Here is a 27,347-nt window from a genome sequence, read left to right as displayed (position 1 = left end):
TAATGGTTATTAACCCATTACTCTTTAGGTGACGCTGTACATATTTTCCAAGTTGAATTTTAGTACTCTACCACATGCTTCCCTTAGATCAGGTTCCAATATATCTATCTTTCTAATGCAATAACATGATAATTTGACATTTAGTGTCCAAAAGACAAGAAAAATCTGTAAGTGAGAGTAGTAGTTAAAGTAAAATACACTGTGTGGAGGGTATAATTATCTCAGAGCCATGTATTTAGAAACTGAGGAAATTTATACTAAAGAGGATATGCAAATGACATAAACAGTTTTATCCCTACCCTTTCGTGACATTTTAAGGAGGAAAATAATTTTTAAAAGATCCTGAATATCTTTGCAGTATAGTTTAATAGAATCTCAGGTCATAAGTATAATTATAATATATTTACTTTACAGAGTAGGGCATGGTGCATTATGAGGCTGTGGTCCACATGAGTATGTGCTAACTCCGCTGTACTCCTTGGCTCACGAGGTTCAACCCAAGTGCAATCTGGAAGTCAAACATGGTAGCACAAGCCGGTGGGTTGTAAAGGGTTGTTTTCTGAGAGATGCAATGCAAGGGAAGGGATGAGAGGAGCCCAGTCGCACACTTTGTGAGCAAACAGTGTACCAATGAGGCAGCCACAGCCTGTGCTGTTTTCCACTCATTAAACTAACAACATGCTAATCAGCTCTGCAGAAAGATTCATGGTAGATAATGTTACCTCTGACGCAGTGGCACTGCTGAAGAGTTGTCTGGTGTTAGCCTCATTTTTAATAGGGGACTGAAACACTTACATACAACAATCTCTAATTAAATTGCAACATACTTCCTTTTAAAATAGATGAGATTTCACCTATAGGCTGTTTTCCTTTCTGAGGCAAGAAGACGGTAGGTGTTAAACCTCTTATCGAGGTAGGAAAGATCCTGCAGCGTATAGGTCATACCAGGGGCTGTGTGCCAGACTCGATTTGATCCACCAGCTGGACCGCTGCAATTTGCAGCCCTTGCATTAGCGCTCCGGTGTCTGCTGCTTCCCGGCTGACGCCTTTGCCTGGAAAGGCTGTCTTGGCGTGGCAGTGAGCTCTCGTGTGGCAAACGTAGGTCCGGACCAGGAGATACAGCAAGGTGCACCACCACTGCAATACCCATATTAACATTTTGGGGGCATGGAGGGTTTTTTGTTTGTTTATGCTTTTAAGACCCCCAAAACCCAGCTTTTGTTTTGTAGCAGTTCTGGTGAAATCACTGCTGATGTTTTTCCTCCAAATACTAAACAGTGGGAAACCTATTCTCAGCCATCTCTTTTCTATCCTCCTCTTACTTTAGTCTTATTAAAACTCAGTATCCAGTTCATGGTACCTGACTGAAGTCAGCTTGAAATAATGCCAAAATATTTGATTATGTGTCGTTATCTTAGCTTTTAAAACTAAAATCTGTTATTTCTCATGTCAGATCAGAAAAATTCATCTTTGAGTTTGCACCATTTCATTTAGAATGAATGAAATGCCTCTAGACGTAAGAGTGAAAGAAACATGGCATACCTCATATGATCCGTTTTATGCTATTTATCCCTTAATCCTTTTAGGCCGATGCGCATGACCTAAGTATTATCAGCAATGGACAGCCTAACACTACTTGGGCTAGAGAACTTAAACTTCAACATTTTATTTAGTAACAGCAACTTGTGGATATCGGAAGGAATCTGTTACTCTGTTTGCTTACACTTCGGATCTGGTGTTGCTGTTCTTACTGTACTGTCACTTAGTGTTGAACAGTTGGGGAAAGAATGAGTCTAATATAGCTAAGTTAGTATTTGTGGTGATCAGGAATACCTTTCTATGGAATATTGCCTTCTGCTGAGTTTGCAGTATAATTTCAGTGGAAAAAGTTATAATTTGTTTGGTGCAGTAACAACATTAATATGACAAAAAATACTAAAATAACATATTTGCTATGTCACATTGGTTTTGATGGATCAGTTTATCTTGTCCAGTTCAGATTAATTGCTATATATTTTTTATTGATGTTCATCAAGCTGATAACTTGTGAAGAGGTTCAACTTAATGTGCTATCTAAATACTGAATTTGTAGTCCCTATAATGCAAAGCAGTAGTTACTTTGTCTGACTTTTCCTTTACCAGTGATAGCACCATTCTGCAGCGTAGCCAGCCAAGTATAGAGATAAACTGTTTTGTGAGCAGGTAGTAATAAAGCCCACTCTGCTGTGAATATGCGCCCTATGTCCCTGTTCCTGTCTCTTCTATGACAACTAATTAATAGGAAGCTATGTACCTTTGAGGTCACCAGCTCTGTCAGATTTGGTCAAATGGGCAACAGAATCATAGACACCCTAATTTTCTTAGGAAATGGGCCAAAATAATATTGGAAACAGAAATGAGTCTGAAAACCAAAACCAGCCTGCATCCTGATCAGCAGCTCACTGGAATTTCCTGGGGTAGCTACACTTCAGGGTTTTTGTTCTTATTTTATAGACATACAGAGGCTACAACAGGCACTTCAGTCTTTCCTTGGCTTTAATGAGAATGTGGGCTACTGTATCATTCAGTTAGTTCAGGCTTCTCTTTGGAATACTCAACCAGAAAAGAAATAATAATCGTAATGGCACAAGTAAATCTTTTTTTGCTCATGTCTTCAGTTTGAGAATAACATCTTAACTAGATGTGATCAGTAATTTTTGTACACTTCTGGAAAACTGAAATTCATTCAGATTTTTCAGACATCCACATACTACATTATTACTTTCCCTTTCACGTTTTTGCGTGTTTTCAGGGGTATGCATGTGTGAGAGGAGGATCACTTTTTAAAGATATAATTTAAAAACTTGGAAAGGTCTTGGCTTAATCCTAATACAGAATAGTAATGTACATATATATATATATTTTAAATCTGCAAGTTGTGGTCGGGGGGAAGGGGGGAGAAAGATACTGCCGTTATTTAGGTACTCCTTTATGCACAAACTTATAGCTGCATTACATAGAATGATACATTCAAAATCCCTTCCGCTCAGGAATAGCTAGTAGCATGATAAACCTCTTGACTCAGTACCTGGAGTTTATGGGTGTAGGAGTGGACAGGCAGTAAGTAATATAGAGAGGCACTGCAAGGCACTGCAGAAGCTGTGTGTGTCACAGCTTTGATTAAGCATCTGGAGTTTGCATATAGGGCCTGAGAACAGGATACATAAAACTCGCCACACAGAACAAAGTGTGTCCTGAGAAGAAAGAAGCAGTAACTTAAAATCTGTTCTATTTAGAAACACCAGAGCTGTCCTGGAGTTTGCAAGGAATGCCTGCTTTGGCTTGAGACTGGCAGGCAATTCAGGGTAAGCGAGCTGTTTATCCTAAAGTAAAACAGCTTTCAAGGACTGAATAAACAGATGATAATGTCTCCATTCTCTCTTTGCAAATAAGTCAGTGGTTGTCTTCAATTAGAATACGCTAAGGGAATGTGAGCCCTTGTTCATCTCCCAAGGCAGTATCCTATTTATCTAGGTATGCTGTACAGGAGGGTACTCAGTCCCAGCTCTTGAAGCTATTTGGATTCACCTCTCAGAAGAAGAGAGAGAATAACTACAAATTTAGTCACTTTTGGAAGTGGGATAGGTACATTCAAATACAGTGAAAGAAGGAAATTGCCTTCCCTCTCACATCCATCAGAGGAGTGCTTCTGCAAGATGGCCCTAGATCAAAAAATAAAAGTGGAAAAAGAGTCGTTACCACCACTCTTTCCTCTTTTTCTGTCCTACCTCACTGGTATGTGAAAACCACGTGCTAGATTAGCTCCTTCAGGAGAAAGAGGTGATGAAATATCTAGCCTGGTATCCTGACAGAGCTCGTATGTGGGTCAGGGGCTTTGCTGCTCAGTGAGTCAGAACGAGGCATGCTCCAAAGCAAACTGAAGGGAATTTGTATCCTTAAAACATAAGGACTGCATGGGCCATGTGCCTTGCAGTGTGGTTTTAGAGGTTGTCGGCTTAGGGCAAAGGCATGCGTTATGAATCTGTGAAAAACTGGACTTGCTGTGTCTCAAGCTCCCCCTACTCTTTTGCTGTTTCCTTTAGAAGGAAGACACCTAAGAAAAGCTATCCAACACCTTCTGGAGCTGCTCCTGCTGCACGCTTCCTAGTGTTTTTCCTTAGTTTGTTTTAAAAGGTCCTAGTGACAGGCCTTGGGAAGTTTCACAGCTGACAGTGTCTTACTGCTTAGCAGATTTTCCCTAATATTATGCACAAAACTTTCTTAATTCCTTCCTGTTACACTAACTGTCGTCTTTTTTATCAATCTTGAGACATTTTGCTTTAGGCTGGATTTAGGCCAGTACCTGGGGAACTCGTCCTCAAAGAACCACAGTGTTAGCATTGTGAGCCGTATCAAGTTTTGCCTCTTTTCTTTACTGATCTTTTCTACTGATCATGCATGTTTGGAGTGACTTCTTTCTTTTGTTTTCATTCTTCTTTCCTGTTTGTTTTCACAGAATGTCTTAATGTAAAAATCTCTGAAATGCTGACTGAATCTATATTAACATAACTTGTTAGTATTAAAAGGTAGCATCTAAGCATATAGGATAGTTAGAGAATTTGGCAACTTTGCAGGGGAAGAAAATGGGTTAGAGTCAGAAGGAAGACATAATATTCTGAATGATTTTCTTGACCACCTCTTCTTTTGAAGAAAATAAGTCTCACATCTGAAGCCATCGAAATTAAATATATTCTACTTTCATTGCAGTGTATTCTTTCATGTTCTATTAATGAAATGTCTTTTCTACTTCAAACTGCAGTGCATTCACTATCATTCTTTCATATCCATCTCTGAACACTTTATCTAGGCAGCTGATGTTTTTCAGGACATCAGCAGTCAACGTTTCTGTTCAGTCCATGAGAATAGGACACTATATACCCTATGTGTATATCCTGAAGATCTGAACCATGTGACTAGATTAGCGCTCTGTGCAAGTTAACAACCACAACACCGAAAGGTAGGATGGATACAGTTTTGCAGTTTAGGTAGCTCAGAGCTTGGGGAGAACGAACTTGTATCTAGTGACTTGCCATTACAAATCTTCCTAACGCCTTCCTTTCACTGCGAGTGCTTCAGGAGTGTCGTCTGCTTCATGTGCAGGGCTGAACACACATCCGTGCCCTGGAAGTGAGTAAGTACTATACTAGCTGAAAGGAAAAATGACCCCAGGAATTGCACATAAACAGGTTGTATGCCTAAATAAGTTCAGTCCCTAATTTCTGATTAAAGCAAAATTGCATGAATTCCTGAGGGACGCATTTTGCAAGCAGTGGCAACCTTGGTAGCTGTCAGCGTATGTCAAAAGCCTCTCTTGAAGATGCTGTAGAAAAGCATCAGGTGTTCTGTTGATATAAACCTGGTATCACTTCAAATTTCCTGTTCCTGAAAGAAATACAATTTGGAGTAGTCTGTAAAATAGTCCTACTTGGCACTCTGACCTGTTTCTTATACAAGTCATGATTTTTAATAGATAAACTTTCCATTAGGAGCTAGACAAAGCTGCTACTTTCTCTTGCAGTAGTCAGAAAGAAGAAGAATAAACGTGTGGGAGAAATTCATCAGTTTGGCCAGAAACATCAAGGTGCGTGCTTATCTGAAATATAGACTGTATGGAAACACAAATCGTTTCAGAGAAAATTCCAAGTATAGAATTATTGACTCTGGAGGATAAGATAGAGAAGAGCCTGGCTAGGCTGTACTTTGTCAATTTTAAGTACTATTTGCGAGGTGAGTAGTTTAATAGTCTTATCCCCCTCAGCAAAGATTTAATAGTAGAAGCATTAGAGCTATTCCTAAGATTTTTTTTTCATGTTATAAATTACACTACTGTAATAGTATATCAATGTTCTGTGTATTTACATATGTTCTCTAAGAAAGCATAAATAAGTGCAAATAATTGATATAAGTTATTAAAGTCCATGAATACAAATCTGTAATTTTTCGGTCTGACTGCTCATTTTCTGATGGCAGTCTCAGTTCTAGGACCAACTCATTGAGCCCTCTCTGCAGTATGTCTCAATCCTGGAAGCCATGGGATCTGCAATACCACATCCATCTGTAGGATGACAGATTTAAGTCAGTCGATCACAAATAATCCTTTTCCATCTTTGTGATTTATTAACACAATACACTGCAAAGGGTTCTTCCTTCCCAGGTGCAGGAGTGCATTTGACCTGTTGAGTTTCATGAGGTCCCTTTTGACCCATTCCTCTAGCTTGCCTCTTAACGGTGGCCTTGCCCTTGAGCATATTGACTGCACTCCCCTGTTTGCTGTTGCCAGCAAACTTTCTCTTCTAGGTCGTTGATAAAGGTATTAAACAAGACATCCCACTTGTTACTGGCCTCCAGTTAGAGTATTAACCGCTACCTCCTGAGCTTAGCAGTCGAGCCAGTTTTTTTGCCCAAGTGGTAGTCCACTCGTCTAGATGTAGTGTCCCAACTTGGAGACTTGGGAGATGCCATCTACCTGGACTTTAGCAAGGTTTTCGATATCTACGGCTCTCTCCCCATCTACAGAGCTAGCCTCTTGATCATAGAAAGCAATCAGTTTGGTCAAGCACATAAATCCATGGTAAAACTTATGCTGGCTATTCGCAGTCATCCATCTTCGTGTGCCCAGAAATGACTTCAAAGAGGTCCTGCTCCATGATTTCCCCAGGGACTGCACTGATGTTAAACAGCCTGTAATCTTCCCAGAATGTTCTTAGCCCTTTTTGAAAATGGGTGCAACATATTTTCTTTCGTCATCGAGGAGGTCCCCCAAACTCCAGAACCTTTCAGAATGATGGAGAATGCCCTCATAATGACATCATCCAGCCCTCTGAGCACACTTGGATGCCACCCGTCTGGGCCTGTGAGCCATGTATGGGTTGAGATTGCTCAGGGCATCCCTAACTCAATTCTGTTACACTACTCATAGTTAAGATTGTGTTGGAAATAGAATCAAAGCTTCAGGGGATTTGAGTAAGTTGCACTTAGTTGTGCAAGGGTCAGATTCATCCCACGACAGGTTTTGTTTAGCACTGATTGATTGCTAAATAATCGTCTAGCCAAAATTTAAATAATCTGCAAAGGAGTAGTTACAATTTACGAGGCTTTTATCAAAATAAGCTGGAAGGGCACAGTGATCCATTTCAAGTCTCCTTAGAGAGATCTAAGCTTTACTTGCAAGGGTAGGTCTTGAGTTTGGCCTTCCAGTATTGCTGCAGAGAATAGCTTTACAGAGTCGGAAAGAACGATCTTGCTTCCAGGGCATCAGAAATGCTCCTTGAGGATGAGGAAGCTAATAGCAGAAGTAATAGTATTCCTTCTCTTGGTGACTTTGAGTTAGACCAACAACTTCTCTTCCTGCAAAAATGATTTGCGTTTTCCGTAATCTGTTAGTGTGTGACCTGCATTTGTAGATAATTATTAAATTGAGAAATTCTAGATAGACAGGTGAACGTCAGAATAACTTAACACCTGAAAATTAATCAAGTGTGGTGATATTTTTCAGCTTTGGAAACAAATTATGATAAACCATTGTCAAGCACTAAGTTTTCTACCATACGGGAACTTCATTCTGCCCTCAGTTTGTTAGCTGACATAGTGACAAGCTGCAGAGAGATGACAGATTTAGCAAAGGATTTGGAGTCTGAACACCTGTGCAGTGTCATGCATTTAAAAACAACGTGACAGCAAAACGCATCAACCCTTTAATGTCCAAATGTAAACCACAGGGGGTTTCCTTCAGCTTTTATCTCAATCATTGTTGCCCAGCCAAACATACAAAAGCAAAAGCTTTTTTGTTGAGGTCCAGAATAAAGAGGAGCAGACTGGGTTGTTTAGTCATAGTTGCACAGTAAAACCATACAGTAATCCTCACTTCTTTCCTCTGACTTCAGTTCTGGCCTATGTCTTTGAGAGGTGAAGGTTATTAATGTTTAGTGGCCTTTTCTTCAGGAAGCACGTGCTCTTACCTGTCCATGCTGTCACAGCATACAGAAGCGATTGTATTTTTGAGGAAGGCTTTTAACTCCCTCCCTTCCAAGCTTTGCACAGCCCTGCTTTCTATGATAGAGATCCAGTAACTGGATTTTTAAGGGCAGACCTTTGTGCCAGGTTCTCTACTAATAGATCTTAATGAGAAAAACACTTCCATTATTTAGCCAACAGTTTTATGTCTGTACAATGCAACAGAGCTGTATAGAGATCCCTTTACAAGATCTGCAAGAGCTAGCACCAAAAGAGGTAGCAGGGTTATTTTAGCATGGCAATACAACGGTGTGAGATAGGGCTAATTAACCTGAGAATAGCCTTAGATTGGCACAGCCAGGTTGCTTCCAGGACACAAACTGGTATCGCTGCATGGCCAATCACTTAGTGCTAGTACAGCTTCCCCAGGTCAGCATAGAATTATTTTATGCATTAAACATGCTTTTTTTTAATTTTAAACTACCTATAAAATATGCATGTGGTGACTGATTAAAGAGGACTGGCAACTAAAGTTAGTTTGCATACCTCAACTTCTGTATGCTTCACTCAACCCTCCAATGAAACTAACAAAAAACCCACAAATCATCTTTTGTTTTGCGTATTGGGAGGAAAAAAAGGAGAAACAAGGGCCATGGAAGATAAAAACATAAACTTGCTTGATTCCTGGGTTAGATTTATGCGTTATGTCCTCCTCTGAAGGAGCCTATGTCATTGACAGTGTTTGAAGGGAACATCTTTGTGTCCTGTCTCGTCTAGTAGTATCTTTGAAACCTTAATCAAAACTAAAGCACGTAATCTCTTTACAGAAGGGACTGGCTTTCTCGGTCAGTCTGAGGCGCTACGTCCATCCATTGCTAATTCAGCCAGAGTCGCCCCTGCTGGCGTCTGGAGTGCTCTACGCTCCTTTGGGGCTGAGCACGATTACATGCGGGAGCATCCTTGGGCTGGCAGCGATGAGCTAGGAAATAAGCCCTTTTGCTATTACAGAGCACTACCCTTCCAGTGTGTGTGCTTTCTTCAGTAAAATCTTTGTTTTCGGAGGCCGTATGTTGTTTCTTCATACCGGGTGCCATTATTTTGACAGGGTTTTTTGCCTCTTTTCTGTTACAATTTTATTAATTGTTTTTAAAAAGCCAATCTGAGCAAAGCCATTTATTCAGCATTTCGGATGTCAGTTTTATGTGATTGTGTGATGAGGAATTAAGCAAGATCCATATTTAGTATGTTCTCATTTATGTATGAGAAAGACAGAAATGTACTTTAAAATGAGATCAGAATTAACATTTTGGATGATAAGAGTTATCACACACAAATGGGTTGCTTCTTGGAATCAATGAAATGCATTAGCCTCCTTGCTTAGGAGCATCTGGCACCCCTTGGAACCTAGTTCATATAGTGATATCTCTGTTTATTAAAAAGAATTATGTAACAATATGGTTGATTTATTTCAATGTGGTTGGCTTAGCAACCTGATTGGACGATGGACTATACCAGAGCAAAAAAAAAAAAGAAAATAATTAGCTGATTCATTTGTGGATGACTGGAAGCACTGCACATCATGCTCAGCTTCTTTAAAGGTATGCAGCCATTTGATCCTGCAAGGAACTGAACGTTTTCAGCTTTCATAGAAACCCTCCTCACATCTCACCAGGCTGCTCAGCACCGCGCTGATGTTGAGGCATTGGGCTCCAGTCAAAGCCCGCAGAAGCCAGCAAGGACTTTCCTTTGATTCAAGAGAGTCCTCGATGCCTCCCTGCAGACAAAGGAGCCTTCCTTGAGAAGCAGCAAGACAAAGTGTGCCTTGAAGAAGAAAGCCAAATTTTCCACACTCTGGTCTCTCTTTTCCCTTGAGCTGAAACTGTCATTTATTTCCAATTTTCTAAGTCACAAGTACTATTAACATATCAGAAAACTGGCGTACTGCATCAAAGTTTTCTACTCATCCTGATCCTCTGTTTCCAGGATGACTGCATAAACCTGAAAAACATGCTCTTGCAACACCATTTGACTGCTTTAAGAGGATACCACATCTTAGCTGAGAGAGAGCAGTAAACTTATTAGTTGGTAGACCTATTGGTAACACAAAAATAGCTAGGTTAGTTATTTAAATGTGTTCACATTCCTTAACATGCAATAATAGTATTTCCAGAATAGTATTTGACAGTGGTTCAAATAACTTGCAAGATCTCTCCCTTTCATTTTGGTTCCATAGTCTCGGGACAGATTGCACTTAAATGGAGTTAATTACATCAGCATAAGTTGTTTCTATACTCTGATTTTACACCAATTTAAATAAAATTAGAGTTTTGGATGTGGATTTCCCTTGTGGTGTTAACTTGAGATACTCTGAGTGCCAGATGATTTCTGCTAGTTCTTTCTGCATTCCTGTAATTGAATGCCAAACTCCCCACTTCTCTCCCACCCCCAAAAACACACCAAAACAACACAAAAACTTAAATTAAAATCAGAGTAAGGTTTTGACTTACAACATAAAAGGAGAAATAAGGCTGAATTTCCGTATTTAACGCACCCTTTCAAACCTAGAAACTGCTGCACATCTGGTATGTGAGATAATGCGCTGCTCAGAGACCATGTTGCAAACAGAGAATTGGAAATGAGTTTCAAGTCTTAATGCTGCATTTCTTTACTACTGGGAGCAAGTAAGGCCCCAATTTTCACTTTTTTGTAGGTTGTGTGATTTGATTCCCTCTGTTTGCTCTATAAATAATATAAACATGCAGGAAATCAAAAAAGGGATGGTTCTGTAAGAAGAATTTTGTGCAGCACAACTGAGAAAACTTCTTACAAATCCCTGAAGTGTATACAATGGTCTAATTATAATATTAACCACATAGCAAAAAAGGAAAGGGGTGCTCAGTGGAAGTCATGGATAGAACAATAAAAAACACATGTATTTTGTTCAGTCATTTATCGCAGACCATAAATAATTAAAAAACAAAGCCAGTTCTTAGACATTCTAGACCTTTTGCAACAGAATATATTCACTCAGTACTACCTGATGTTATAATTTGCTTTTGTCTTGATCACGCGTATCTGTTACTTGCATGACTCCAGCCCACAGCGAACAGAAATGAGAAGGTCACTTTGCAGCCAACATGCGTTTGAGCCACTTCTTTCTGAAACCAGTGGATGGCTGCATAGGTCTTAACTTCTTATATATGGAATATTTTCCATGTGCAGTGACTGCAAAATGCAAGCTTTTTATTACAGAAAATGACCGAAGAGTGGTACGTTTAGTTTTGGACTTGAAGTAATGTACAGGAAATTGAATGCTTCTCTAAAAGTAGAACATCAAGCCTTCTGTGTTTGGCTTTTTAGTATTTACATTTTTCCAAATACAGTGGCTGCCTTGGTTTTGTGTGGACATGCCTGAATGCCCCCTCTCTGACAACCTGGGAGGGGAGTGCCAGTGATAAGCCAGACCCCTGAGCAGTAGATGCTTTCTCTTTAGTGCGGAGCCTGATATTAGTGACATGCTGACAACGTACAGCTTGCACCAGGGAGGAGTTAAACAAGCAGGGAAGCTGCTGGCACATGGTGAACCTGAATTCAGAGCTGAGCAGGAGGACATCTGATCCCTCTGGAGGAACCAGAAGAGAAACAGCAGTGGAAGAATCATGGTCCAGCTAGGAGGCCAGGAAAGCAGCAGCCAAATCCAGAGAAGAAACCAGGCAGGCAGCCTAGGGACCTCTCTTCCTCCCTCCAATCTGTGCTAGGGCATCATGTGTACTGACCATGAAGACAAGGGGTGAAAAAGCAGCGAAGTCAAGCGTGCCATTGGCACCCTGGAGAAAACCTCTCCTCCCAAGTGCTGAGCAGCAATGAAGTGCACTTCAGAATTGTTTGGACATTTGGATCCATATTCAGCTATCAGAATTGTGGCTGAAATTCAGCTGAGCCCTAAGCAAAAAGTCATACACGAGCCACATACATCTTATCTACACTAATGAGGTGTTGCCCTTTGCTGACTGGAAGGAGATCTGCCAAGGTTTTGTTTTCTGGAGGGTGATTTGGAAATATCAAGTCAAGTATTTTCTCTGTTCAGTGAAATAATCTATTAAAGCTCTTGTTCTCTGAACGTAGGTGATAACAATTCATGTATCCCCCTACGAGTCCAGCAGGCCTGCTCCCCTTGGCGCATGGCCTGGGGAAGGCAGGGAGCTGCTGCTGGGACCAGAGCTGGAAGGCTCTTGACTTCAACCCCCGTCAAGATCAACAGGAAAACCAGATGTATTTATTTATCCATTTCTGACCCAAAATACCTAGCACTCTACCCCCATATGCTCTGGCTAATTGGATGCTTGCGCCTGACAGGTCCAGTTCATACCAGTGGATGATCCAGTCAACTGATATTAGGCAATGTGGAACCACAGCATCGTTCTCACCTTAGAGCCTCAGTTTTGTTGGAAAGGGCATAACAAGTCACAGAATCACAGAATCGTTTTGGTTGGAAGGGACCTCTGGAGATCATCTAGTCCAGCCTCCCTGCTCAAGCAGGGTCACCTAGAGCATATTTCCTAGGATCACATCCAGACGGGTTTTGAATATCTCCAGGGAAGGAGACTCCACTACCTCTCTGGGCAACCTGTTCCAATGCTCTGTCACCCTCACAGTGAAGAAGTTTTTTCTCAAAAAGTCAAAGCTAGGAAACAGTTCATCAAGAACGGGAGAGGTGAGAGGGCTCTCTGATCTCTTGCAGTATCTTGCTCTCTTGAATTACTAGGATTGCATCCTTGAATTACTAGGATAGCTTATGACCCCCACTGTCTACCTTTTCCACCACATGGCTTTTCTAAAGGTTTGATCCTACTTTGCTGCACTGTTTGGAGTGTAGCTAACGAGCTCTCCAGAGCCTTAAGCTCTCATTGCCTTTATTTAAAGCTCTGTGCCATCAGAGTATCTAAAGCTCAGGCTGTGTTTGTTAGTTGTTGGGACAGGGCAGAAGAAAGAGGAAGCAAAGGCCTTCCTAATACCTACCTGGTTAACCCACTAATGCAGTGGTAGAGCAATTGGCTGAGTTAATTTCTTGGGTTTGCAGCACATAAGGACTCCCTGTGCTCCCTCCATCTTTCCTCCGGCAGGCGGGCAAGCAGGGGAGACAGACGAACAAGCCGGTCCCAAAATGGTTCATCGCAAGCAACTGGCACTTCATAGCTACCAGGCTTCATAATGTTTTTTGATGTAACACAGTTTATTGACCTGATCAGGGAGATTTATGAAATCACATTGTTGTTATTGACTCAGTCCCACACATACATAGTTATAGACTTCACAAAAAATTTGTAATTGATCAAGCAGGGCAGCACACTCAATTTTAGTATAAGGGATTGCGTGCAGTTCCTCTAGTACCACCTTTTGTATGCGCAGGAGGCAGTTTAAAACCCTCACAGTGGAGCTGGTTTTTTGGCTGTCTAATGCTCATTACCAGCTTTGGTTGAGGTAGCAGTTAAATTTAGGTGTGTTTCCTTCTTTGAACTCCACAATCTGCATGAAAAAACTCATAAGAACAAGAAGAAATGTGTGTATATTTAAGCATGTCTTTGCTTACACATATCAGTTCCTTTACTTTCTGCTTATTAGATCATATCTCATGCCAGTTTCTTAAAAAAAATCTCCTCTTTCCAACCCCAGTTTGTTTAGGTTTCGAGATAACGCAGGTCACTTAACATTCAGTCCCAAACCCATTCATAAATTTTGGTTAGGTTTTGTGTGCGGACTCAGAATTTGTATACTTAGTGAGAAAGTCCTTATTTTGCATTAAACCCTTTTAGACAATAATGTGAATTAAGCAGCAACCTGTAAGTCTTATTTGCAGTAATGGATTCTTCTGAACTGGTTCAATCTGCTTTTTAAAAAGTAATGAGAACTAATTACTGTACAGTGGCTATTTTCAGAATAAATCTTACATTTAGTAAATTCCATTTTGGAAACAAATTCAGTACCTGCCACAGAGCTCTAGACTATGGTCAACCGAAAAACAAAAATCCAAAAGAAGTTTGAACACCAAGCTACAAAGGCACCACTTGGTTTTTGTTAGCATGCGTGGTCAAGACCAGGTCAATGAGGAGCCACAGCGACTGGTAGCAGAGGCATGTGGATAACGTAGGCATTTTCCAAACTTCTGGGAAAGAGATATCTGCTGGGAGTGAAGTCAGCAAAATCAGCAGAGCCAAGATTTCACACTAAATGCTTATCCAAAGTGACCTCATATTTAAGCCTTTGGCGGCTTGCAGTCAGACAGAGTATGCAGAAACGTTGGCTGTTACAACACACAGGTGTCCACTGAAATCTGCATTCCAGTTTGCATTATTCATGGCAGCCCAGGGAAGGCTTTTTAAGGTGCTGTGCCTTTTTATAGCCTTTCCTCTAAAAGAGCTTTAGTATGTGTATGAACATAATGCTTTCTGCTGTGTTTCTGGGATTATGCCTTTTCTAGGGTGTACACTTTAGATGTGTGCCTTAAAAGCAATGTGCTAGAGTCCCATTTCCCCCAGCCCCAGTCCCACAGCCGGTGATTTATCTACCAACTGCAAGCACCCTGCTAGTGTAGTTCTTTTATACAACCTGAAAATATTTTGGATATACCAGTTGAAATATCAAACACATCCTGTGATGAGACCAAATGAATACTTGGGGTTATAAGCGCAGCAGTTCACAGTAAAAGAAAGACTGAAAGATGTAAAGATGCACTGGATGTTCCCTTTTTGTTTAATACAGCATAATAGAGCAAATAGATTTGAAATTATATTTTTATATGCAAATGACAGCAATTTGTATTAAATCCTGTTGTGCTCGAACGTAACATTTACATCTGATGCAAGTCTGTCTTTGCTCAGCTCCTCCTCCTGTTCTCACCCTGTGCACACAAGGATCCTGGATATCAAACATCTTTGTGAATTGCTGAAAGGGAACAAACCAGGCATGTATTATGGCAGTCTTCCAGTTGAACTGGGTGTCAAACTCATCTCTTCTCTTTTAAACCCAAGTCCTGAATTTATTGCATCTGAGTACAGGACAGATGACTAAGCAACTTCTGATTCAAACCCTGTTAAAAAGACTCGGGGACTGGATTTCAAGTTTGGACCTCATCGTTTTAAAATGTCTCAAAATCGTCATTTTAGAATGAGCGCTGCGTGTACCTAGCGCTAGTCTGGAATGGGAGTGATTGTGGTTTGCCATTTCTTTTTTCTTTTTGCCTAGCGCTGAGTTTTTAGATTGATGAGCTACAAAAAAAAAAGCTAAGGAAAATATTTCCATTCTAATTTAGAAAGGATTTCACCAACTAATCTCAAACTGTTCCCTCAATCTTCAAAGCACGAACAAGTTCAGTGTGAAAGGGATCCTGTTTTTCTTCTTCTGGGGGCACAAAAGGTGGCTGAATAAATTAAAAGGGGTTAAAATTGGGTTTCAATAGGACCTTACAGTACGAAGCTACTGTTACTACAGCATTATTCAGATAAGAAAGCAGTGCACAAGGGCTGCAGGCGTGGCCGACTGCTGCTAGTCAAAGGATAACGTCGTTTTGCCTTAAAAGTTAATAATAAGGCAGCTCCAGTCAGTGATTTTCTCTTCTTTAAGAGAGTAATTCATTTAGGAAAGCAGCATGCATGCATGTTTATAGGCAGCAGTAAAATAGCTAGAAGCGTCCCAGCGTGCTACCTCATGCTAAGTGGTTTGAAAAGGAAAAAAGATTTTAATTTAATTTAGAGAGCTGCCATGGTCTTTCAGGCGTAACTTGGGGAGGTGTGAGCAGTGCGCATGGGTAGCAGGATCTCCAGAAACATCGCACTTAAGCAATGAAATGTGTTTTCTGGAAGAAAGCTTTGAATTTGAGATTATTAGGCATTTCCCGCCATCCGCAGCCAGCTGAGGACATCTGCACACTTTGTTCAGGTAGCAGCGGGGAAGCGGATTTGCGACCTCTCCCGAGATTCGCCGAATAACCCTAGTTAGCAGGTGGGTATTGCCCACGTGCTTGGGGTGACCAGGGCTTTCCCAAGCCTTCGATGCAGGACGCGCTTGGCGGCTCTTTGCGATTTGGAGATTTGCATGCTGAGTTCTTCACGTCCCTAAGCGTGTGATTAAACCGCTCAAAGAAAGTGGTGCAAGTCGAGCAGCAGACTTCTGCTGGGGTCCCGGCAGGTCTTGGCGGGGACCACCACCACCGCCTTCGCCAGCTGTCCTCGCGTACGAGGGACCTAGCGTGTCACGCGCGCACCTCTCTGCGATCCTGCCTCTGAGTCTGGCGTGGCAGGTCTGAGCCTGGAGTGGGGTCATGAAAATACCTGCATTCTTAATCTTTGAAAAAACATTTCCTCCCTAACGTGACAGAAAGTTACGCACCCTCAACAAGATGTGCTTAACAGTGAGAGCCGAAATAAAGTTCAGAAACTTTGAATTTGTTTCAGCTATTGCTCTCCCCACTACAGTTGTCTCCTGTTGAAGGCAACAGTGTGTGAGCACGGAGTATCTTCCGGCGCTGGACTCTTTTAATTATCTCTGTCACTTCAGTGACAGGTTGTTAGGAAATTCAGCCGGCAGTGAAGCAACAGAAAAATCTGATGCCTTATTTAAATAATGGTGTTCATTGCCTATTAAAATGTAACTTCTTGCTTTAAAATAGGTTTAATTAAAATGTACAAGAATGCAATTCAGTTACATTTTATGCTTCAGCCCAGTGCATATTTCTCATAACTCATTCCCAGAAGTAATATTCAGGGCAGCATGGCATCCTCGATTCTGCCATTAAAAGCACAACTGAATATAAGACCTGTTTGTTTTGAAAACTTGGCTCAAGTATTGCCATTGTTCGATTTTTCGTAGGGTATTGCTTTGGTCGTTGCTGTTTTGCAAGATAATTGTATCAGTGATCTAACTTTTGACAGCATCCAAAGGGGCTAAAAATAGTTTGCTGCAGCACCTTTGTCTTTTAAAGGCCATTTGGGGCTTGTTATTTTAATCCTTGTGCAGCCCGATTTATCACTTCAAACATCTGTCAGCTGGGCTTTGTCTTGAAATTGATAGTGATAGTGTTACTGATTTTTCAACAGCAGCTGTTAGAGGTTCATTAGTTAGACTCTCAAAGGGAGTAGATAACCGTAATATTTTTCTTTGTTAATCATCTCCGAGGCATTGTAATAATACAGAGTTTGGAATCTGCTAGAAATGCACCGCTTCTCTCTGTTTCTCGCTTGTCAAAAGCGTTCTTTTATTCGTTTAATCTGGCTAGATTATTAAAAGACCTGTGTAAGATGTGAAAAATGGCATGGGTGTAGTGAAATAGAAAATCATTATTTGCTATTTCGTATTTACTGTGCAGGGAGGTGAGTCGTGGTCTCGGAGTTCTCATCCAAACAGGAATTGGTTCCAACGATGAGACTGAGGGCTCTTCTGTAATTCATTTTTAATTTAAATTTTACAAGGCATACAAAGCCTAGATGACAGCATCAGTAAAATCAGGTTTATTTCTAACAGATACAGCAGTTTTCCATTATTGTATTTTCCCACCACATCATAAAATATTCTTAATGATTAACTACAATTCTTAAAACACTTCCCGTGAAAATCCTTCCAAATCAGCTTCTGCCTGAGATGCACCATGACTCCTGCAAGGAGCTGCTGGGGGCTGGAGCATCTGGGACCTCTCTTGCAGTTAAGAGCATGTGAGTGCTACCGCTGGTTCAACCAGCACTGTTAACCAACAGATAATTACAGTTTGAAATTAGTATTTTAATGAACTGATCTTAGCAAATGTAAAGCCAAATCTCCCAGGCAATGAAGAAATAAGCAGGAGGGAGAGTTATTAACTCTAAGGTTCAACAGACGGATGGTCAGCAGGAGCCGTCCTGGCAAAGAGTTAAGTGTTCCAGTTTCAGTGTGCGGTACGAGAAGGCATGTCGAGGTTTTGGTCCTGCAAGCTGCTGAACAGCTTCTGCAGGTGGCTTGGTGACTTTAGTGGGGAGCAAAAGCATCTGGGATGTCTCACAAGCTCACCAGGCAAATAGAAACGTCCCCTAAAAATAACTAAATATTGATTTAGATGTAAGGTTCTTCCTAAAGCACAACTCTCAGTCCCGTTAGCCAATACATGTGCCCAGAGCACCAGTGAAGTTTGGTGCAAAATGAAGTGCGATAGCTTGGCCTGAATCTCAAGGAAAGGCACATAGTGATTCAAAAGTATGTGAAAATCAGCTCCTCTTTACATATCCTCATAGTTCTCTGTCCATCTTTCTCTCCTGAGCTAGGCAGCAATGGCACTAAGTAGTGGCTTTCAGCTAGAGGCCAGCAGACTCCCTCAGTCCATGGAGCTACTTTTGAGTCTGCCAAAGATCGCTAGGAAAAGCAATCCAAAACCAGGCTTAAATTCATCTTGCTGGAGTCTGCATCGCTATTGGAAAGCATTTATAGCTAGCAAATCAAACAAACAAAAAGGTTGCAAACCAATTTGGAGTAATGGAAAAAAAGTCTGCTGTCCAAATCATAGTAATTATTGGTGTAACTACTATCTAGGGAATACCGAATAGTATTTTTAAGGTTATGTGGATGTGCTGTTCAAGGTTTCTGACCCATCAGAACAAGATTAGACATGGTAGCAGCCTCCCTCTAACTGGGCGGGTGTTAACAGCGTACCCCGCTTTCAAGCACTGAGTAAGAGATCAAAAATGCCGTGGGCACAGGGCATAGAGTGATGATGTGGAATAAACTCTTTTTCCTTGGATTTGTCCAAAACGGGCGATGGATGAGGCGCTACCGCAGGTCAGGATGGCAGCGTGTCGCGCTCGGGGAGGGCTGCCCATTGCCCGGCAGGCAGCCGGCGGCGGCGAGCGCGGCGGGAAGCTCCGGCTGAGCCGGCCGAGGTGCGATCCAGCAGCCGGTGGCAGCGTGATTATCGGGACCGTTTTTCTACAAATGAACCAATAAGATACGTATTGTCTATCGCAAAAGACCTATTTTAGATTTAGGGGGAAAAAAATAGAGAGAGGTAAAGTCTTCAGGAGTAGCATTTGTGCACGTTTTTGGGCAAGAAGCAGTTCTAAGAACAAATTTTCCATTGTCTCAACAAAAAGGCAGATCAATTCAATACATGGATATCATTTAAAAGCTGTCTATGCTATAAGCAATTTATCCAGTTGAGGCTGGAGGGAACATTTAAGATAAGCAAAAACTGCTAGTCAAGGTTGTGTGAAAAATGGCAAAGCTATTTTCCACAAATACCTTTATAGAAAAAGAAAATAATCCTAAAGCCTTTTTTTACTTTCACTTTTTTTCCTCCGCTTCCTCCTCCTCCCAAATGTGTTTCTTTATTGAAGTGCCTGTTTTAGAAAAATGGTTTGCTTTCTCACAGAAAGTTTGCTTTCTCACAGAAAGTTGGAGAATTTCAATGTGATTTTTGTCCTGTAAAATATAATACTGGGTTTACGGCATCTGCTTTGCTTAAAGATAGGCAATGAGCTCATAGCCCGAATTTGAAAGTCTCCCAACATACTAACATACTAGTTTGTTTTGGATTGATGTGCTCGTGCGTGGGATAGTTGAATGTTACCTAATATTCTCATTCAGGTAAAAATTTCTCCCTATTACATATCTTAGCCTTTAGGTATATATAGATGTAGGTAGAGATTTTTCTCTCTCAGATCTTCCCAGGAAAAATGGCAAATTACCTTTCAGCAGCGCGCGGTGAACCACACTTCATTAGGTTCCCGTATTCCTGGCTTGAGAATAAAAGAGGAACTTGCCATATTATAGTACGGAAAAATAGTGCTGAGTCTGTATATCTGCTTTTATGTCTCCAGTTTGTTTCCCGACTTATCTTCTGTGACAGTTTGGAGCTCTTGAAAGGTAAAAGGCTACAAAGGTAAAGAAAGCGTCAAGTAGTTTGAGCAGCGTTTACCGTTGTTTTCATGTTTCCTGCAGGTGTTCAAGTTCGTAGTTCTGTTTATCAGTATTAGTTGACTTTCAGACAATGAAATGTTATGCCAGCAATCATTCATATTCACTACTAATATATTGATAACATAGTTTGAGTGTGTCATTCCTCATTTTCTCTTTGTCACTTTCCTGTTGCGCTGCTCTGACATGTTCCCGGCGATCCGGAAGAGAGGCTGCTGGGGAGGGAGTCCCATCACTACCCGTGACAGCAGTACGCTGTACCGCAGCGATGGGCCTCGGTGCTGTCAGCAGGGATGACTGTACAGCATCCTTCGGCGGGGGGGGGAATTTCTTTGTAAGATTCATTTACAAGGAGAAAATTTAATGGGCTGCAAAGTTCGATCCTGAAAGTTTTTGTTTTTTTTTTCCTGCTGAAGCAGCTTGTCATTTTAGTTTCAACTACGGGAGACAGGACAAAATCGTTAAAGCAATCCAATTATGTAAGCTATTGAACAGGGGATTTCTGGCCACCTTTCATTAGTGAAAGAAAGTAGCACTAGCTGTGGGATCCTTTAAAACTTTCAGAACTGCCAGCCCCTAACGCGACGGGGGTGATGCCGAGAAGCGTGGGTACCGCGGGCTCTGCCGCAGGCCAGCTCCAGGGGTGGAGGCTCAGCGCTTTGGCACATCCACACCCTGCTTTGCAGCGCTCTCCCGCCATGTGAGATATCTTTCTTTGCTAAAGTCAGCACGGTAAACCCTAGAGTCTCTTCTTATGATCCATTTTGGTAAATGAGACAGCTAATCAGGCAGATGAACTCCAAATTTCTGACTTGATTTTAACTTTGCAGGAGAGTATCTCAACACTTTGGTCATCCCCCAAAGGAGAGGAAGGCAGTCACAACAGCTAGTTGGTATTTATTTATTTATGATTTAGCAGGGGAACAGAAAAGACAGGGGAAAGTTGTCCAAGCCCGGGAAAGTGCATTGGGTGCCCCTCAGTCTGGAGAGCAAGGGCATCCAACGCTACAAGTTTCAGCCTCTCTTTTGAACATCCACCCCCCCCCCCATTAGCACGGGTAAATTGTGACAGCAATTTGTGTGCAGTCTCTTCATTTACATGCAGAAATAATGAATTTGCAGCTTTTGACAAATTGTAACAAAATTGTTACGCAGCTAATCAAGCTAAACAGACAGGCTCTTTATTCAGGTCGTAGGTTTGCCAATATATTATTTGCAGGTCTTCTGTCTTTATGGTTGCGAACTCCAAACGCTACTTCCAAAACTGTGTAGGACATGAAGGGAAATGAAGGTGAGGCAGGAGCAGCACGCTCACAGGCACCCACTGCAAGCGGCTTCCCCATCGGCAGCAGCAGAGCCTCTCCCTCCTCGAGCAGCTCAGCGCTTGGGTCCTGGAGTTTGGGCCAGACGTCAGCTGGAGGTCCATATTGCTGAGGGAAGGGCGCAGTGAGAGATGGCAGCACGTTGGCACCTTCACTTTTATCCCCGTGTGTTATTTCCTTTAGAAGTGGCCACTGCCTTCATGGTCCTCCTGGCTGCCCACCACCTCTTGTGTTTAGCATCATGGTTCAGGCTACCATCTCCAAGCTGCCTTTCCTTTGGTGCTCCAACATTGCCACGGCCCCTCTACAGAATACAGAACGAGCCAAAAAAAACCCTAAAACAAAGCAAAAAAAAAAAAAACCCTACTTTGGCACTTCTATACTTCTGGATGTGTTTAGGAGGTAGAAAGAAAGGCTGCCCCAGCGCACTCTGCTTTTCGTGCCTGTCAGACACAGCAAGGAGTTTGGTCTCCCTAAAGCATGAACCACAGGGGAAACAGGCCATGAGATGCCTCAGTGGGGAAGGATGGAGAAAGTGTAGGAAACCGCTTCATCGGTCCACTGCGAGCAGCTAAAGCATCCCCTGGAAGCGCGCTGTGGTAAGGAGAAAGCTAGCATGAGCTGTATGTAGGTTGCTGCTCTTTATCTCCCACAGAGATGTATTTTTGCCATTTTTTTTTTAAGTTCTGACAAAAGTACCTCCCTGTTTGTTCTGTTCCTTTCCGCTAGCCCAGTATTCAGAGGCTCAGGACGGCCCAAGGGCTCGCTGCAGACTGGACTTGGCTGCCAGGCAGCAGTTAATGGGAGCTGGAGCACCCAGCAGGCAGCCACCCACCTGCAAGGGACGGTCATCCTGAGCACCTCGGGGCGCCCAGCGACTCCTCCGAAACCACGACAAAGCACTTTCCGCTCCGAGAGTCAAGCAAGCGTTCAACTTTGTGGCCTTGTGTTAGCTGCCCCCCCCCACCTCAAATATTTTTATGCTTTCTTCACAACTGAAATAAGACACAGGACTCAGCTGTACTTCTTTGGAGCTCTCTTGTTATTTTCCAAGTATGAGAGGCACATAAACCTCAGATAGTCACACACTTTTGAACTTACAAAAACAATTTTTAATAAGTAGCTTATATTAACTCCTCTATAATCCAACTTCAAATACAGCTTTTGAGGCAAGCACAGGCCCCAAATCCTGGCAGGATGTTACATATTCCCTGTGAAACTGTATACATCCTCGACTGTCACTTACTCCAGCTCAAGTGGGCTAATTCACACTTGCACCTGACCTGTCTGGAAAAGAAACATTTTAGATTCAGTGTAGAGCAGACACCGCTCTTTTTTGATGCAGGCTGACCTGCATATTATTTTATTTTGTTTTCTCAATGGAAATCAAAAAGCCTCCCAGAAGAATTTTTGAGAGGGATCAAAACTCAAAATTTTCCCAGAGAACACGTGAGCATTACCGTGGGCTACCATCCTCAAGACTTTTCCTGCATGGTAACTTAAGTTGTTAATTCAAAGCTTTCATTCCTAACAAAAGCAGCAGTGGTAAATGAGAGTTAAATGACCCTTGCGATTAGGAAAGCACATAGGCTTATAACATTCCAAAAAATACGTCTGTGACTAGATGGAACAAATATGGCTTTTCTATATAGTCCCGCTAAAGGCAGATGTTGCTTAATTCCTAATTTCCTTTAAGCATTCCTGACAGCACATCTGCTACTATAAAACCTATCACGGCCTCTGCCTTTGGGAAAAACATATTTAATAATCAGGAAAGTTCAAGCTCAGCTTGTTGTGATGAATTATTAGAACCTGTCACCATTTTCTTGCAAGAAAAGGCTATAATGGAACACAATTTTATGTTTTTTCCATTTAATTGATGGCGGTCTGAGTTTTTATTAATCTTTCTGGGCTCCAGTGTAAGATGCTGAAAAAGCTAATATGATATCATTGTATCTGGTTAATGTGTATGCTTTGCAAAATTGATAAGGCCTGTCAAGACATAAATTATTTAAAATTTGATAAATGTGTTGAAATCATTGAATTTTCAAGCAGATAAAGCAGAGCCATTTCTCATCCCTCCCTCCCTCCCCCCCACCCCACACTTCAAACTCAGGTTTTTGTGCAGCAGCTCAATGATTCTGCATTATTATAGCAACATATGGCATAAAAGATACTGAAATTAGCATGAGGAAGCCAGAGAAGTATCGTATGCAGCTACAGTAGTGACAGGAATATGAACCCACAAGATAAAATCTCTTGAATATTGTCACCAGACAGACTAGTAGAGAGACCACCGGAAGCTTCCCCAAGTACTAGCATGTCATGTTGGTGAACATCGGGATGGAAGGAAGTCCCTGAGTACCATGTCCCTCTTGGCACCTTCCTCTTCATGCTTGGGATAAAAAGATGCCAGTAGCACCAATGAGCGACCAAATGGTGGTTCAGAAGTATTGATTCCCACAGAATTATTTCAGCTATTTGCTGAGAGTTTTAAAATGATTCCTGGCAGGGGTGAAGCTGTAGAAATGATTGCTGATGATTGATTCGTAACCTGGAAACAATTCCCAAAGCATCGGGATGATTAACTCGTGCATGGGTACACTTGATTGTCTCTAGTGCCTAGAGAAAGGTTTGGGAGCAAGTTCCTAATTAATCAAGTGCAAGCTTAAATGGACGAATAAGGAAAATAGAGCATTTGCTCGTCTCGGTGCCTCATCAGTACAGGCTAATTTCTCTAATAGTTCACAGGGAACATTATTTAATTCTGTGCCTCTGTACCATGATCAAAATCACTCGTGGAGAAGAAAGATTTTGACAGGTAATCGCAATCTTACCAGATCGGAGAGGCACACAGGAAGAACTGAGGGTTCGAAGATTGAAAACACATGACTATGTACCATGTAATATTTCTACTGTTTTTGTGATTAACCTATGATAAGCAACAAGCAAGGGATGTGGTGAATTCTCACATCTTGATGGTCCAAGGTTATCTCCATTACTAGAAAATACCTACACAGTCTAATGGAAATATTTGGGTTCAGTACAGAGGTAACTGGGTGACATTTTACAGCTTCAGTAATATGGAAAAAGATTAGGTGATTTCTTCCATTTGGAAATTGATGGTTTGGAGGGAATGGGAAAACGCAGGTGCAGCAGAGGAGAACTACAGCAATAGCCATCTATTTAAATGTATACACTAACTTCCCTAAGCAAGTATTTTTCAGACACCCTACTAGCAATATTTTCCACTACAGAAAAGCATTACAGCAAAATAGGGAGATGCTGAGGAAGTCATTTTTCTAGCATGTGCTACATTCTTTTAATTCAGATTTTTTTATTTCCTGGAAATTGCTAACCAAATGAATAAACAGCTGAACAAAGCATTGGCCCATCCCTGCTAATAACAAAAAGCTGTCATCAAGTGAAGGGCCTTTGCAGCGAATAAAGGAAAATGACTCCTTAGAGAGTTCGGTTCTCTCATTTCGCAGAAAACTTGTTATTTAAAATAAAAGACTGCACACCAAAAAAATTTTACATTAAAAAGCACAAAAATTATTCACATTTCTGAACAATCCAGCATCATTCCTGCTCTCTGCATTGAGCAGAACCAAGCTCTTTGTTAGCCACCTTTTTATTGTTGAACATTTGCAAAACATAACAAATATACAATCCAGAGCTTGTAAAGACGTCTTTCCTGCAACTGATTCAGCTCACAACTTTTTCAGCCTCTGGTTCCTGTGATGAAATCAGTGAAACAAGACAGCAGCAGGATAAAGTAGAATCAGGAATTAAAACTGCACAAGTCTGCACACTATTTCAGTCCCACAGTCTGCAAACTATGTCAAAGAGGAGGAAGAAACCTTACCCAGTTTAAATGAAAGATATGAGTGGTTGATTACTGGTTGCTATTCATTCATTAAACAAGAATATTCTGTCTTCATAATTCAACATATTAATGATTTTGTGTTCCCATATTATGACAGTTATTTCATTGCTACATGAAATAGTCCGTGTGGCTTTAGCTCCAGGGACATATTCTGTTATCGTACGAGCATACCAGCTGCTCAGTGTAACACATACATAATTAAAAGTAGCAGTAGTTTAGTGTGATACAACGCTGCAGTTCCACCACCACAGTTTTGAAATAATTGTGCCCTAATACCTTATTGATGTGACAAGGCTGACGGGCTTTAGCATGCATTAGTTTTCCACACTTCAGCTATACTGAACCTTATGCCTACATATTTTTTCTTTTTGTAACAGAGCCTTCTGAGAAAGCAGTTGAGAAAGTAATGCTGTGCTATCTCATTTGGAGTGAGAGCCCCCTGAAGAGACATACGCTGAGTATTACCAGGAGCGCATGACTCAATGCCCTCTAGATCTCTTCAAAAAAGAAAGGGGAGAAAATTCAAACAACTATTGCACAGATTTCAGTAAACATTGCAAAAGAAAAGTAGCCAGGAAAAACAACAGTATAGGTTCCTCTGCCCTTGTCAAAGGACAGTCATAGCTGAGTGCGGGTACAAGCAAAGTTAGAACCACCTATGTACCAAACAGTTTTGATCCTGAGTATTTTTCCTTAAAACGTCCATCTGTGAATCCCTCCAACTCCACTACTTATTGCAATACCAACTGTAGGTACCAACGTTTTTGAATGGTCATTAGCATTTTAAGTTTCAGGTCAGTGCAACTGGAGGTCAGTGTAACTGCATCTAACTATGGTGTTTCATCGTTGCCAGGCTTCTGGGCCCAGCTGGGATCTGGAAATGCAGCAAAACAGCTTTTTTTGTACTTCCAAAAGGCCTCAGGTCAGTTTTGGGGGTGAAAGATGGGCGAAAGTGTGCATCAGTTCTTGTTCCATCTGAACGGAATCACGTCTCGGTAGCAGGGGAGTTACTTTCCTGGCAGTGGAAACGGCCAGCTGTGCTGGGAAGTTTGTTCTTGGCATCACCCGGCTGGTTTTGAGCTTGTGAACAAGCTTCAAAGTAAGTGGCTGAAGAACCATATATATAAACATGACATTGCTTCAGCAAGAACTTTCCATCACAATGGACAGTTTTCCATAGTATTGTTAGAACAGCGCTATTTGTGCTGGTACAGATAAGCATCTGTCACAGTTTCCATGAGAATCTCCTGTTTTTATGAATTCCTATCTCAAATATAAAAAACATAGCATAGAGGCAGAAGCTTGACATGCAGGGTCTCACTCTGGGAGTGATCATTGTTGTCGTTTCCCACCCCCCCCTTTCTAATCTGAAGAAAATAGTTTATCAATGTAGCAACAGACCTGATCACTAAATTTGGATGTATCTGTAGATTTATTTAGCAATAATGATGGCTGCCTTTCAACATTCAAGCGAGGTTAATCTTATCTTAATTATTACATTAGTAGAAGATCAGGAAGAATAGCTGGTAAGTGGGTTTGGATTCTGGTTTAGAGCCTATTTCTAGAGAGCGGGTCATAGCGAGGATTAAGGGCTTTGGAGTTTCTGGTCTTTGCCAGATAATGAAATGAAAAATTGAAGATTATGGGTGGTATTGTATATTCACAAAGCTGAATAACGCTAAGACTTAAAGGCATAAAAGACATCTTTGAGACCAGTAGTCGGGGGAAAAACAAGTCTAGTATTACTTTTAAACATTCTCCTTACTGAGACAAGCCACCTAAAGCTCTGCCTCATGAATTCAGTGTCACCCAGCTACTGGGGAGGACGGCATTGGCTCGGTGCTTTGACTGCTTTAGACAAACTTCTACCCCTGTAATCTTGCTGAGGTTGTCTGCTGGATAGTGAAAACTGAATCCTGTGCAGTGGTAATCCTGGGAGACCACTGCCTGGATCAAACTTCACAAAGATCTCGGTACTGCAAGATCTGTGAAGAAATCACAGCAGCGTTGCACCAGGAGAAAGAGTTTTTCATTGCGGGTGGGGGCTTGGTACAACATCAGTCTTTCCGTGTGAACCCCTTTTCATTCCGCTTACACATTTTATAACCTATGAGTGGATTAAGAATAATTGCAGCTGAACAGTTTTTCTTCATACATATGAAAGATGGTATAAAATAGTCCTGAAGAGGAGAACAAGCCTGGAAGTATGTTTA

The 27,347-nt window shown here is 41.5% G+C and overlaps 1 protein-coding gene across 5 annotated transcripts in view; it reads left to right on the top strand.

The window, feature by feature from the left end:
• NXPH2 (neurexophilin 2) overlaps nucleotides 1-27,347 on the top strand; it is a 38,739-nt gene that overhangs the window by 7,432 nt on the left and 3,960 nt on the right. Inside the window, exons 1-3 of one of the 5 annotated variants that reach the window (XM_068949275.1) lie at nucleotides 21,680-21,844; nucleotides 21,975-22,739; nucleotides 25,512-26,056. The exons of 1 other annotated variant lie outside the window; for it this stretch is intronic. In XM_068949275.1, the coding sequence (XP_068805376.1) occupies nucleotides 25,967-26,056 (90 nt within the window). In that variant the 5' untranslated portion in view covers nucleotides 21,680-21,844; nucleotides 21,975-22,739; nucleotides 25,512-25,966. Of the gene's footprint in view, nucleotides 1-21,679; nucleotides 21,845-21,974; nucleotides 22,740-25,511; nucleotides 26,057-27,347 lie in introns of those variants that run through there. 3 more of the 5 variants (XM_068949276.1, XM_068949274.1, XM_068949277.1) reach the window with 3 other exon arrangements.

This window comes from Struthio camelus, chromosome 6, assembly GCF_040807025.1.
Source record: "Struthio camelus isolate bStrCam1 chromosome 6, bStrCam1.hap1, whole genome shotgun sequence".
Lineage (NCBI taxonomy): Eukaryota > Metazoa > Chordata > Aves > Struthioniformes > Struthionidae > Struthio > Struthio camelus.
Note: the sequence above shows the minus strand (reverse complement) of the source record. Positions and strands in the feature narration are given on the sequence as shown.